Raw genomic sequence first — 14,583 nt, forward strand, 5'->3', positions numbered from 1 at the left:
TTTACTTTTGTATATATCATAAACACACAGGGCACTTATATTATTATTGCTTTAAACAGTCATTGTTTTTTTATCTTTACCCTTTCCCATGTTCTTCATTTTTCCTACAGTTCCATGCTTTCATCTGTCATCATTTTCCTTCAGTCTAAAGAACTCCTTTTAGTATTTCTTGTATTGCAGGTCTGCTGGTGACAAATTCCATCAGCTCTTGTTTATCTTTACTCCTCGTGAACCTCTTGATAAATTTCTTACCTCTTTTAAAGGAAACCAGAGCCAAACAAAAGTTAAAGTGATAAAGATGGACTTTATTTAAACAACTATTGTAGTAGGGGAAGCTACTCCAATAGAGAAGTGGGCTTAATTCTAGATACAGTCTGAACTAGTGGGAATTTATAGCCAAGGAGCAAGTAGGGTGGGGGCATTGGTGAATGGAGCATTACTAGAGGAGACATCAAGTCTGGGAAGATTTTTGGCTGAACCAACCTAACAGAGGATTCTTGCTGAGCAGGCCAAGGTGATCGTCTACCACCTGGGGGATGGTAGGGGTGAAGAATTTGATCAGATATCAAAGGTGGCGAATTCTTGCTAAAAGGACTTAAGCAGGATTCCTGCTTAAACTGGATTCTACGGGGAAATACATGGTTGGGGCTTGTTAGGGAGAGGGTTCAGAGGAGCCTGACTAAAATTTGGTCAAGCAAAGAATCTTTGTCACCTCTGTACTTTTGTGTTTTCTTGTTGTCTTTACTGTCATTGCACTTAATTTCTTGAATTGTAATTCTCTAATGGCTTCTCTGTGTCATCTACTACACTGTGAGATCCTTAGAGTTAGGCACTATTTTCATTTTTGTATTTTCCATACCTATCTTGTGCATATTATAGAATAGGGACTCTATTAATATTAGTGGAATGATGACTATTCTTGGTCTAGAATGATATAGAATTGAATCACAATTCTGGTAATGGCTTGGAAAAGAAGAAACATTTTGAACTAATTAATACTATTTTATTAATAAATAAAAATAAGAATAATTTGGACTTGGTGTGTAGGGAAAGAAAGGGAGTTAAAAATGACTTTGAGGTTTCTTTGAGGTTCAATCTATTCAATATAATATATATCTCAAACACAGTATCACTGCCTTTTCTTCCTAGGACAATCCAATTAACATGAACTAGTAAGAAAAACATGAAATAAGTATTAATATATAATTGCCATTTTGGAATAAGATAGTGTGACTAAACATGACTATAAGCACTGTCTTCTGCTTTTGTTTGCAGGGTGACATAACCATTTTTGTTTTGGTGTGTATCCCCTTGTTCTGACCCTTTTGTGCCAATGTATATGGATACATTTATTTTCCTATCTTGATACCCATAATTAAGGTATGGAGTCTTACTTATGTTAAGAAATCATTATTCATCATTTTAAGAAATCCTTATGATTCATCAGTATGAGTTCACTTTTCTGACTTTGTGTAATTATGCTATTGTTTGAAAATCATGCCATCATCTTGTTCAGAAAAATATCCTTATCATCATATGCTAAGAATAATGGTTCCATATATAGTTTTATTTGCATGATTACATTTAAACTGAATGCTACTTTTTTGGTAAGGTTCTCTTTTCAGTGGTTTTTTTTCCCAAGGCAATCTCATATCCGGTCTTTTATGGTCCCTTCCTGGGCAGTGTCATCTCCCACTGTGTCTCTTACATATATACCTGGAACACTGGCAATGTGACCCATTTTGTGGATAGAGGAGAGATAGTACCTTGTACCTTCTAGATAAAAGAAGTAGTATGTGCAAGGCACAGAGACATGGATTATAATGCTATTTGATTGATTAGATAATGTTCTTCAAAATTTCAAGTTTAAAATATTTTTTCAATGCAGAATTAGCCTAGATCCAAATAGAACTCAGACAAAATAATTATTTCTCAAATTATTTGAATGGTATTATTTCCTGTCATCTTATGGTTATTTTAAAGTTTAGAGAATAACAAGCCATTATTCTCTACAGTTTCAAGATGATATACATGGTAAACCCTTATCTTGGTATTCATTAGTGTCTTTTTTCTTTTTTCCCTTTCCCATTCCTTTCTTTTTGACATGAGGCTTACTGCTTTTATTTAATGAATTCTTTAAAAAAAATTTTTTTTTCTCCACTGTACTTTTACTTTCCTTTTTCTTTAGTCCCATCCTGGCAACTAGGACAGTAATCTCTTGTGAATCTTCCCATAGTTTTCTCCATAATCATATAATCATATAGGGACACACAATCCCCCTCCCTCCCATACCCATAGTCACTGGGATTTTGAGATTATCATTTTATAAAATGGAATCCTATTACATACCCTTGTGTGCTTCTTGCTTTTCTCATGAAAACGTACATTGTGAAAAATCTAATTAAGCCAACTGCTTTTGTACTAACTCATTTTTTTTATTGAATTTCATAATGGTCCATGGCATAGATTATACCACCACAATTTTTTCGTATCTTCTGCTCTCGAATTTATATTTTATTTCTTTCTATTTTCTTACTACTATGCTACATTTTTAGGAGTACATAGAAGAGATTGCTGGGTTAAAAGGATATTTTAAATTTTTACTGACATTGATTTCTCAAAATTATACAGGTACTGCTTTCTCAGAAGCTGTACTAGTTTACATTTCTAGCCATTACATCATAGTTCCCTTTTCACTGCAGTTCAGTCAGCACTAGATGCTATCCTTCTTATTATTTTTGCTAGTTGAATGGGGATAAAGTGATATTAATTTAAATTTGCATTTTCTTCATTACTAAGTATTACCATCCTTTCCCATGTTTATTAGTCATGTGGATTTGCTCTACTGTGAATAACTTATTTCCATTTTTTGCCATTTTCTTTTTCTGTTTTGCCTTTTTAATCCTGATTTTTCAATTATAAAATATATCAAGTAATTCTTTGTGTAGAAAGATAAAATACATATCAGTGTGCTCACCACCCAACTTTTCAAATTTATCATTTTGTCATTTTACTTCAGACTTTTTTCTAGTATGTTATTGTGATGAATTATATTAATAGATTTTCCTAATTTGTCCATCTCTGCAATCTTAGGATAAATGAACTTTGTCATAATTTTTTTCTAAGAAGCATTGCTGGATTTGGTTTGCAGATATTTAAGTTAGGATTTTTGAATCTATTTAGGTAAGTGTTATCTATCCTTTTATGATGTCTTTATCTGGTTTTGGTATCATGGTCAAACTGAAGTCACAAAATGTGTCAGTTTTTCTGTTCTCTTTCTCTGTTCTCTGTAATAGTATACTTAAGATTGGAATTGCCTTTCATGTTTAATTGAACTTATGTATAAAGTTCATCTGAGTCTGCTGGTGGTTTTCCCTTTCTTCTTTGTCATTCTTCCTTTTTTTCCCTTCTTCCTCCTTTCTTCTCCTCAACTTTTTTAAGTGCTTAGATTGTTTCTTTAATAGTTATTTTTCTTTTGAAGTTTTAAAATTCTTGAATTCATTTTTTAAAGTTATGTAGATTTTCAAAAATTGTCCAGTTGTCTACATTTTCAAATTTACTGCCAAAATTTATTCTAACACTCTTTTTGTCTTTATAATGTATACCTATAATTATACTTAAAAAAATTCTTAATGTTTATCTATGTCTCCTTTTTTTTTTTTTTCTTGATCAGGCTGGACAAAGGCTTATTTATTTTGTTAGTAATTGCAAATAATCAGATTTTATTTTGTTGATTCTCTTTATTGAATCTTTATTCTCTGTTAACTTCTACTCTATCATGTCCTTTCATCTGTCTTTGGGATTAGTCTGTTGTTTTCTAATGTATTGAGTTAGATAATTTAGGTCATTATCTGTGATTTTCTAATATAAGCAGGTTAAAGCTACAATTTTCCCTCTTGAGTATCATTTTAGTTATACTCCTTCATTTAGTACATGGTATTGGTCATCATTCATTGTAAGTGCTTTTTAATTTCTGTTATAATTTCTCCTATGACCTGTGAGGTATTTAGAAGTATTTGTAAATTCAAAAATGATACAAGGATACAGTTTCAAAGTTGTTACTGAATAATGTTTTTATATACAACTACTTGAAATTATTACATATTTATGAGTAGACAATTATGTTAATAACTTAAATAAAAAATTTAAATCTTTGTTGTCAGTGTGTCAAGTTGGTGTCATTTTGCCTACAGTGGAAAAGAATGAAAACATCACTAGAGTAAACATACTTTCTATGAGGCTTATGTTTACAAATATATAGGATTAAAAGTTTTTTTCCTTAGTATTCATTTCTGATTTAATTGAAGTGTGATTAGAAAACATGGTATGTATGATCATTCTCTGGCATTTTTGGAGACTTGTTTTTAGTCTCCACATGATTGGTATTTATTTGTTTGGGTGTATGTATGTGTGAATGTTCTGTATGTGCTTGGAAATAATATGCGTTATTTAATTGTGTGGCTTAGGTGTTCTGTATGTTTTTTTAAAAGTCCACTGGCCTTCAGCATTTTGTTAATGTACCTCCTAAAATGTCTTTGAAAAAAATTCTTGCATTTTAAGTTGATGTTTAAAGTTTTTCACTGTAAGTTTAAATAGTACAGAGGATATAACGATTCGTATATTGTGTAAAACTTGACATTTAAAAATAAAACTGTTTCACTGTTCTCTTTAAAGCACCTGATGACTCCTAAATATTTTAGTTATTTGGTACCCTCATTATTATTTAAAACACATGTAACTTTGAATCAACCTTACTGTACAGGACAACTAAAAAACTAGATAAAATATATTTTATAATGTGCTTGAAAGAATCCTAGCAATTAAATTTTAAAATATAGGGGAAAAATGTATTTAATTAAGAATTCAGTTGTAAGTCATGTTGAACAAGATTTTGACTGCTACTGCATTTTGTGCTGATTTTAAGAGTTGTTACTTCAGCCCCATTGCAGATCATAGATGTTATGTAAATGTACTTCACTAATAATTTTTTTTTCTGCTTCTTTCCTAGGAATCACACCTGTGTATCATAGTATGTTTGCTTTAATGAATGAAACAGAAAGGATGTGGTATCCACCCAACCATGTCTTCCATATAGATGAATCAACCAGGCACAATGTACTCTACAGAGTCAGGTACTTTCTCCAGTAAAGTGACTAATTAACTTAATAGTAAAAGGGCATAGTGGGAGAAATTATCAACCATATTTTTTAATTGCAAGGTCTTTAATATCAGAGACCAGAACCAATTAGCATCTAATCTTCTTCAATTAAGACTCTCTTTCACCACTAGAGAAAGTGTTCATACATGTTCTTTAACTAGAATGCTCTGAGAATAAAGCTGTCCTGGTGAGATGCTACTTTACCACTTAAGATTATAATTAAATTTTGAACAGGGCAAGAATGGCCTTTACTAGCAAAATCCTAAATGTTTGGAATATTGATAGTTTCCCAGGAAATTTGATGTTTTGATCAATAATATGTAAGCTCACATTTTTTCTTTTTAATAACTTTTTTTTTAAGTTGAAGTGAAGGAAAGATAAGATTTTGCCAGTGATTATTTACAACCTCAAATTATAAGTTACTTTATTTGCTAGTCTTTGGTAATATGTAGTACCAATTTAGAGAAATCCAGAGGTACTTTTCCATTCAAAAGGATGAAACAAAGAAATAAGTTTGATCTCTGGTTCTTACTTATGAAATAGATCCATTCCATACAGAGTCAGTGTTGCATAGTAAAAAAGAAAATGGGCTCATTCATGTTTTTTAAAAGAAAAGAAAAGGAGACCTTAATAAACTAAGACTTAAGAGAGGCATCCTTACCACGACAAAGGATATCTGCAAAAAACATGTGGCAAATAATATTCTTAAATGGTAAAATGTTAGAAGCATTCTCCTTAAAATCAGGAACAAGATATATAGAAAACAAAGATAGCCGTGATCACTGCTTGTATATAGGATTTTGGTGGAGTTCCTAACCAGTATAGTAAGACAGGAAAAATAAATAAAATATTTCATAATTGAGAACAAAGAAGCAAAAAGTCATTATTTGGAGATGATATGATAACATAGAAAATATGAACAAATCTACAGGCATCAGTAATAATCATTCAGCAGAAGGCTAGATTTATGTGATCAATATGTTAAAAAATTAACTATTTCCATACATCACAAACAGAAAGAGGTCACTTAAAATAATGACTAATAAAAACAAAAAACATAAGGTACCTAGGATTAAATCTATTCAAAATTATGTAAGACTTATGCAGGTTTTAAGACTTTTCAATTTGTGTTATTTAAAGAAGCAGGATAATATGCGTATGTTTCACAAAATATCAATATCTTATTAAGAATATTTTCTTTATCACTTTCTATAATTACTATACCTTCTGCAATCAGCAAGTAGTATATCTTTTTATTTTAAAATGTTTGTAGAGCAGTGGTCTGCAGTCTTTTTCTAAGAAGCCAGATAGTAAATATTTTAGGCATTGCAGGCCATACTGTCTCTGTTGTAGTTATTCAACTCTGTTGTTATAGTGTGAAAGCAACCATAGACAGTAAGTAAATGAATGGCCGTGACTGTTCCAGTAAAACTTTATAAAAATTGGTAGTGGACCAGATTGGACCTGTGAGCCATAGTTTGCTGACCTCTCCTTAAGAATTAAAAAATATGTCCCTTATCAAATTCATGACTTTCTCCTATTTTTAACCTAAGGGAGCACATATCCATTGCTACCTATAATCAAAAGTTCCAAGGATAGTCTAACCAGAAAAGGAGATTTTATATAATTTAAAAGAAAATTCCACCTGCCTTTTGTTCAGAGGCTGTTCTTCATTTCCTTTATTACATATTTATGGTTTATTTCAAAATCAACATAAAAGAGCAACAATTATAAAACTGTGTTGGAGGGCTTATAATGTATAAAGATGTAACTTGTATGACAAATATAGAATAAAGGGAATGGAACAGAGTTTCTGTATTTTATTGAAATTAAGTTGATATGAATAAGAACTAGATTGTTTAAGTTAAAATGTCTGTTGTAATCCTCTGGGAGACTCCTATGAAAATAACTCAAAAATATATAGTAAAAGATAAAACAAGAGTCTTAATGTATGTAATACACTAGAAAATACCTATAGCAATAATGGAGGAATATATGAACAAAAAATCCAAAAAAAGTCTAATAGAAGCAAAATGACAGACATAATAAATACTTTGTTAACAGTAATTGCCTTAAATGTAAATGAATTAAACACTCAGGTCAAAAGGCAGAGATTGGAGGACTGAATTTAAAAACCCCATAAATTACATGCTGTCTATAAGAGGCACACTTTGCATTCAAAAACACAAATAACTTGAAAGTAAAGGATTGAAAAAGATATAACAGGCACTGAGTAACCGAAAGAGAGCTGGAGTAGCTGTATTAATATCAGACAAAATTGACTTTAAGATATATATTGTTGCTAGAGACAGAGGAGGGACATTTTATAATTAACAAGGAGTTAATCTGTTAGGAAACATAATAACATTTGTTTAAAATTGTTACAAGTTGGATCCAACTACAGAGCTCCAAAATAAATGAAGCAGCAATGAAAGAATTAAAGGGAAAACTAGACAATTCAACAATAATAGTTGGAGAGTTCAATACGTCACTTTCAGTAATGGACAGTGACTTCAATGGTCACTTTCAGTAATAGAAGATCAGCAAGGAAATAGAAGACTTGACCAACACTGTAAACCAGCTAGACATACATATATAGAACACTGCACCCAACCACAGCACAATACACATTCTTTTCAAGTGCATATGGAATATTCTCCAGGATAGATCATATGTTAGTCCACAAAATGAATCTCAATAAATTTGCAAAGACTGAAGTCATACAAAGTATGTTCTCTGACTACAGTGGAATTAAATTAGGAATCATTAACAGAAGGAAATCTGGAAAATTCACAAATACATGGTAATTAACAACACACTTCTAAATAACTGAGGGGTCAGAGAAGAAATCACAAAGGAAAATGGAAAATACTTTGATATGACTGAAAATGAAACGGATCATATCAAAACTTATGGTATGCAGCTAAAACAATGCTTAATGGAAATTCATAGCTATAAGCACCTATATTAAAAAAGAAAAAAGTTCTCAAAGCAATAACATTCGACTTTAACAAAGTAGAAAAAGAAGAGTAAATTAAATTCAAATCAAGTTGAAGGAAGGAAATAATAAAGATCAGAGTAGAAATAAATGAAATAGAGAATAGGAAGACAACAGAGAAAATCAAGAAACCAAAAGTTGGTTCTTTGAAAAGATCAACAATATCAGTAAACCTTTAGCTAGACTGACCAAGATAAAAAGAGAGAAGCTTAAATTATTAAAATCAGGAATAAAAGAGGTAACATTACTGTGACCTTATAGAAATAAAAAGGATTATAAGGAACAACTGTATGCCAACAAACTACATAACCAAATGAAATGGACAAATGTTTAGAAAGACACAAACTGTAGAACTGACAAAGGAAGAAGTAGCATGTCTGAATAGACCTTAACAAGTAAAGAAATGGAATTCAATTAGTAATTTAAAAAAACTTTCCACAAAGGAAAGCCCAGGCCCAGGTGGCTTTACTGGTAATTCTATTAAACTTTTAAGGAAGAGTTGATACTAGTTATTCACAAAAAGTGAAAAGGAGGGAACACTTCCTAATTCATTTTGGTGAGTTCACCATTACCCTGATACCAAATCCAGACAAAGACATCTAAAAGAAAAGAAAGCTACAGACAAATATCCCTTATAAACATAGTTGTAAAAATCATCAAGAAAATACTAGCAAACAAAATTCAGCAATATATAAAAAGGATTAAATATTGACCAGGTGGAATTTACTCCAGGCAATACAAGGTTGCTTTAACATATGAAAATCAATCAATATAATGTACCATATTAGTAGAATAAAGAATCAAATCATAGATCATCTTAATAGACACAGAGAAAAACATTTGACAAAATCCAACATTCTATCGTGATCAAAATATTAAACATAATAAGAATGGAAGGGAACTTAGTCTGATAAAAGGGCATCTGTGAAAAACCCAAAGCTAACCTTATGCTTGATAGTGAAAGGCTGAATGCTTTTTTCCAAAGATCAGGAACAAGACAAGAATATCTGCTCTCACCACTTCTATTTAACACTGTACCATAGATTCTAGCCAGGGAAAATAGGCAAGAGAAAGAAATACAAGGCATCTATATTGGAAAAGAGTGGCAAAACTCTCTGTTCACAGATGATATGATCTAGTACATGAAAAATCCTAAGGAATTAATAAACTATTAGAACTAATAAATGAGCTCAGCCTGGTTACAGGACAGAAATACAAAATCAGTTGTATTTCTATATGCTAGCAATTACAGAACAAATGTGAAATTAAGAAAATTCCATTTACAATAGCATAAAAGAATACTTAGGTATAAACCTGACAAAAGAAGTGCAAAATTTGTGTACTGAGAAATATAAAATATCATTGAAAGAAATTAGAGAAACACCTAAATAAATGGAAAGATAATATAGGAAGACTTAATATTGTTAAGATGGCAGTGTTCCCATAATTAATCTGTATATTCAATGCAATCTCCACTGAAATTCTAGCTATCTTTATTGCAGAAATTGACAAATTTGTCATAAAATTCATAAAAAATCAAAGGGACTTGGAATAGCCAAAACAGTCTTGAAAAAGAACAAAGTTAGAAGATTCACACTTATTTCGAAACTTGGTCCACAACCATAGTAATCAAGACAGTGTGGTGCTGACTTAAGGTTAGATAATAGATTAATGGAATAAAATTGAAAGTCCAAAAATAATCTCTCATATTATGGTAATAGACTTTAGACAAGGGTGCCAAGACAATTCATGGGGAAAGAATAGTCTTTTCAACAAATGGTGCCAGGACAACTGAATATCCACATGTAAAGTAATGAATTTAGACAACTCACACTGTTTACAAAAAGGTAATTTAAAATGGATCATAGACCTAAATCTAAGAGCTAAAACTATAAATTCTTAGGAGAAAACAGGATCATGTGTTTGTGTACTTAAATTAGGCAGTGATTCCAATATGGCACCAAAAGCCTAAGCAACAAAAGAAAAATAGGTTAATTGGGATTCATCAAAGTATATGTTTGTGCATCAAAGGATACTGACAAGAATGTGAAAAGACAACCCATAGAATGGAAGAAAATGTTTGTAAATTATATATCTGGCAGATGTCTTATATCCAGAATATATAAAGAACTCTTACAGTTCAGTACAGTGACAACTAACACAATTAAAATAAGGGCAAAGTTTTGAATAGCCCTTTCTCTAAACAAAACATACAAATGATCAATAAGCATGTGAAGAGATACTCAACATCTTTATCCATTAGAGAAATGTAAATCAAAACCACAATGGGATATCATTTTACCCACTAGGATGGCAAGCATTAAAAAGATGGACAATAACACGTTGTTATAAATTTGTCAAATTAGGGACTTCCCTGGTGGTCCAGTGGTTAAGACGCCATGCTGCCAATGCAGGAGGCACGGGTTCGATCCCTGGTTGGGGAACTAAGATCCCACGTGCTGCGCGATGCGGCCAAAAGATTAAAACAAAAAAAAAAATTGTCAAATTACCTCTTATTAAGTGGAACATAGGGTGCCAGATGGTGAGCCACATTTCAACAACAGACTACAAGAGGAACTGAAGTAGAAAAGTTTATTACTCACGTACCTGCATGCCTTAAGGGGTCACATGGAAAGGTCAGGGCACAGTGCAGATAGAGAGAGTCAGGACCTGGAGCACATGCCTTTATTAGGGTTTAAGTGTAGAGTGCCTTGGGTTCCTGGACTAAGGCCAGACTGGTCAATTCAAAAGAGTTGGGTTTTGGTAAGCCACGTAGGAATCTTATTGAAGAGGTGCATAGGACTAGACACTGGGAGGCAGGGATGACTATTGATCACAGTGGCTGTTGGGGAAGTCATATAAGGAACTTAACATTTGCTTGTGACTCTGCAAGTTGCTCTCTAGGGCATGCGTTTGTGTGGGAGCTAATGTCAGTTTAAGGTCACTACAGGACTCTTGACGAAAGAAAATGAATGCTGAGTCAGCAGTAGCATAGAGTAACTTAGCTAAACTCTCCACCCAAGTGTTGGCAAGGATGTGACCTATTGGGACACTCATACATTGTTGTTAGAAGTATAAAATAGCACAGCTGCTTTGAAAGACAGTTTGGCTACTCCTTTAAAAGATAAACATAGAATTATATGATTCAGTAATGCCACCCTAGGTATATATGCAAGAGAAATGAAAACATACATCCACAGGAAAAATAAACTTGTATATGAATTATTCATAGCAACATTATTCACAATAGCAAAAAGATGGAAACAAACCAAATGTCCATGAAGTCATGAATGGTTAAGCAAAATGTGGTATATCCATACAATGGGAATTTAATTGGGCAATAAAAAGAAATGAAGTACTGAAACATGCTATAAATGTGGATGATCCTTGAAAACATTATGCTAAGTGAAAGAAGGTAGAAAAAGCCACATATTATATGATTCCATTTATATAAAATATCCAGAATAGACAAATTTATAGAGATAGACTAGTGGTAACTTAGGGCTGAGAAGTAGATAAGGGTGGCTTGGGTAGGGAATTTCTTTTATGGGAGATAAAGATGTTCTAAAGTTAGGTTGTGGTGATGTTTGTACAGTGCTTTGAATATACTAAAAACATTGAATTGTATACTTTAAATGAGTGAACTTTATGTGAATTATATCTCAGTAGAGCTGTAAATAAAAAAAGCAATATAGAATTTTTTTGTTTGTTTCTCTGAAGGACAAGTTTGTAACCTCCATTTTTTGAAACTGAAGTATAGCTGATTTACAATGCTGTGTTAGTTTCTTGTGTACAGTAAAGTGATTCAGTTATACATATTTATATTCTTTTCCACATTCTTTTCCATTATAGCTTATTACAGGATATTGAATATCCCTGTGCTATATAGTAGGACCTTGTTTATCCATTCTATATATAATAGTTTGCATCTGCTAACCCCAAACTCACAATCCAGCGCTCCCCCACTCCCCTTCCCCTTTGGCGACCACAAGTCTGTTCTCTATGTCTGTGAGTCTGTTTCTGTTTCATAGATAAGTTCATTTGTGTCATATTTTAGATTCCACAGATAAGTGATACCATATGGTATTTGTCTTTCTCTTTCTGACTGGCTTCGCTTAATATGATAATCTCTAGGTCTGTCCATGTAGCCGCAAATGGCATTATTTCATTCTTTTTTATGTAATCTCTGTTTCTTTAAAGAAGAAGCAATTATTTTTTTTCACAACAAATTAGCATTTTCAGATTCCTCTACTGATGTTCCTAGAATTACATTAAAATTTTTTTTTTGAATTTTATTTTTTTAATACAGCAGGTTCTTATTAATTATCTATTTTATACATATTAGTGTGTATATGTCAATCCCAATCTCCCAGTGCATCCCACCACCACCACCACCCCGCTTTCCGCCCTGGTGTCCATACTAAAATTTTTTTTGTTAATGTTTTATTTCTACATTTCTCTATTTTCTATTATTTTCTTCTATGTTCTGTTCATGGAAGAAGGCAGAATATGGATTTTAAACTTACGTTTCTTGTATTTTCTGGCTGTATTATTACCATGGCTTTACCCATATTTCCTTTTGTCCTCATTTTGTATTTAACACTGTCAGTTGTGTTTTCTGATTATGGGATGATACCTTTTGGTAGATCGGAACTGGTTATATATATACAGTATGTTTATATTAGAACTGTTGGAGGCTGACTGATTATTTTAATTGTCTCGTAGATTTTACTTTCCTTACTGGTATTGTAATGGCAGCAACAGAACCTATAGGCATGGAATATCTCGAGGTGCTGAAGCTCCTCTTCTTGATGACTTTGTCATGTCTTACCTTTTTGCTCAGGTATGTACATGTGTTAAATGATAAATATCTGGCCATGTATATGTACCTCTTAATCAGGAAAATATTCACATATGGGAAAATTGATGTTCTGTCTGCATAGCAGGTGCAGAGAGGTAACAAAATTGAGTCTTTTATCACTAATTTTTAATCCCATGGTTTATGGATAATAGAATCTGTTTTATAAAGATTCCTAGAATTGCCCCTTTTGAATTTTCTTTTTATTTTAGTGCTTTAGATCATTTTAAGGATTTCACAAGTTTAGACTGAGTTTTACAACATGATGCATGTAGACCTAAGTGTCTGGAATATAGGACAGTGAAATTTCTTTAGAGAAAATTTTTTTTTAATTCCTGAACAATTTCAGACTTAATTAGTGGGTAGTGAAATGTGAAGAAAGTAAGTAATTGCATAAAAAGTGAACTACAGTAGTTTGTGTAGCCCCTCATAGGAGGGTGGCTGGTTGTTGATACTTAGTCTGAGAACTGTGTTCCAGTTGTTTATTAATATTGTTAAATTTTTGTGGTGTTTTTGAACATTTTTAATGCTTTTATCTATTGCCTTGATTAGTGCTTTTGTGTAAAGATACACTCTTGATATCCCCAAGGTATCAGATCAAGGAGTTCTAAATCAGATATGCTAATATCATGGGAAATAACCTCACAGATCCTCATAGCTCACATTTCTAATATGTGTAGTAGGGCTAGTTCAGTTTGTGAGCAACAAATTGAAAAATATTTCTCTTTTGCAATATGAGAGCAACCAACTTTTCTGTGTGTGAGGGGGTAAAATATACTTAATAAAATTTACTATTTTAACCATTTTTAAGTGGTCAAATCGGTGGTATTAATTCAGTACATTCATATTGTTCTGCAGCCATTACCACCATCCATCGCCAGAACATTTTTCATCTTCCTAAATTGGAACTTTATACCCATTAAAAAATAACTCCTCATTCCCCTCTCCTCCTGACCCCTGGCAGCCACCTTTCTACTTTCTGTCTCTATGAATTTCCTTATTCCAGGTAGCTCATATAAGTGGAATTATACAGTATTTACTCTTTTGTGACTGGCTTATTTCTCTTACATAATGTCTTCAGGATTCATCCATGTTGTAGCATGTGTCAGAATCTCCTTGCTTTTTAAGGATGAATAATATTCTGTTGTATGCACCACATTTTGTTTATCCATTAATCTCTTGTTGGATAGTTGGGTTGCTTCTACCTTTTGGCTCTTATGAATAATACTGCAATGAACGTGGGTGTACAGATATCTCTCTGAGACCCTATTTTCAATTCTTTTGGATATCTATCCAGAAGTGGGATTACTAGATGATATGGTAGTTCTATTTTTAATTTTTTTGAGGAACTACCATACTGTTTTCCATAGCAGCAGCACCATTTTACATTATTACCAGCAGCACACAGCATTCCACATCCTCACCAACACTTACTTTCTGTTTTTTTGATTATGGCCATTCTGATAGGTGTGAAGTGGTATCTCGTTGTGGTTTTGATTTGCATTTCCTTAATGATTAGTGATTTGGCACATTTTTTAATAAGCTTATTGGCCATTTTTATATTTTCTT

The 14,583-nt window shown here is 32.3% G+C and overlaps 1 protein-coding gene across 14 annotated transcripts in view; it reads left to right on the top strand.

The window, feature by feature from the left end:
* JAK2 (Janus kinase 2) overlaps positions 1 to 14,583 on the top strand; it is a 244,896-nt gene that overhangs the window by 176,672 nt on the left and 53,641 nt on the right. For 13 of the 14 annotated variants that reach the window (XM_082470856.1, XM_082470861.1, XM_082470860.1 and 10 more), the window contains 2 exons: positions 5,009 to 5,132; positions 12,882 to 12,999. In XM_082470856.1, the coding sequence (XP_082326982.1) occupies positions 5,009 to 5,132; positions 12,882 to 12,999 (242 nt within the window). Of the gene's footprint in view, positions 1 to 5,008; positions 5,133 to 12,881; positions 13,000 to 14,583 lie in introns of those variants that run through there. The other variant, XM_082470858.1, reaches the window with a different exon arrangement.

This window comes from Balaenoptera physalus (assembly GCF_965194825.1).
Source record: "Balaenoptera physalus genome assembly, chromosome: 7".
Classification (NCBI taxonomy): domain Eukaryota; kingdom Metazoa; phylum Chordata; class Mammalia; order Artiodactyla; family Balaenopteridae; genus Balaenoptera; species Balaenoptera physalus.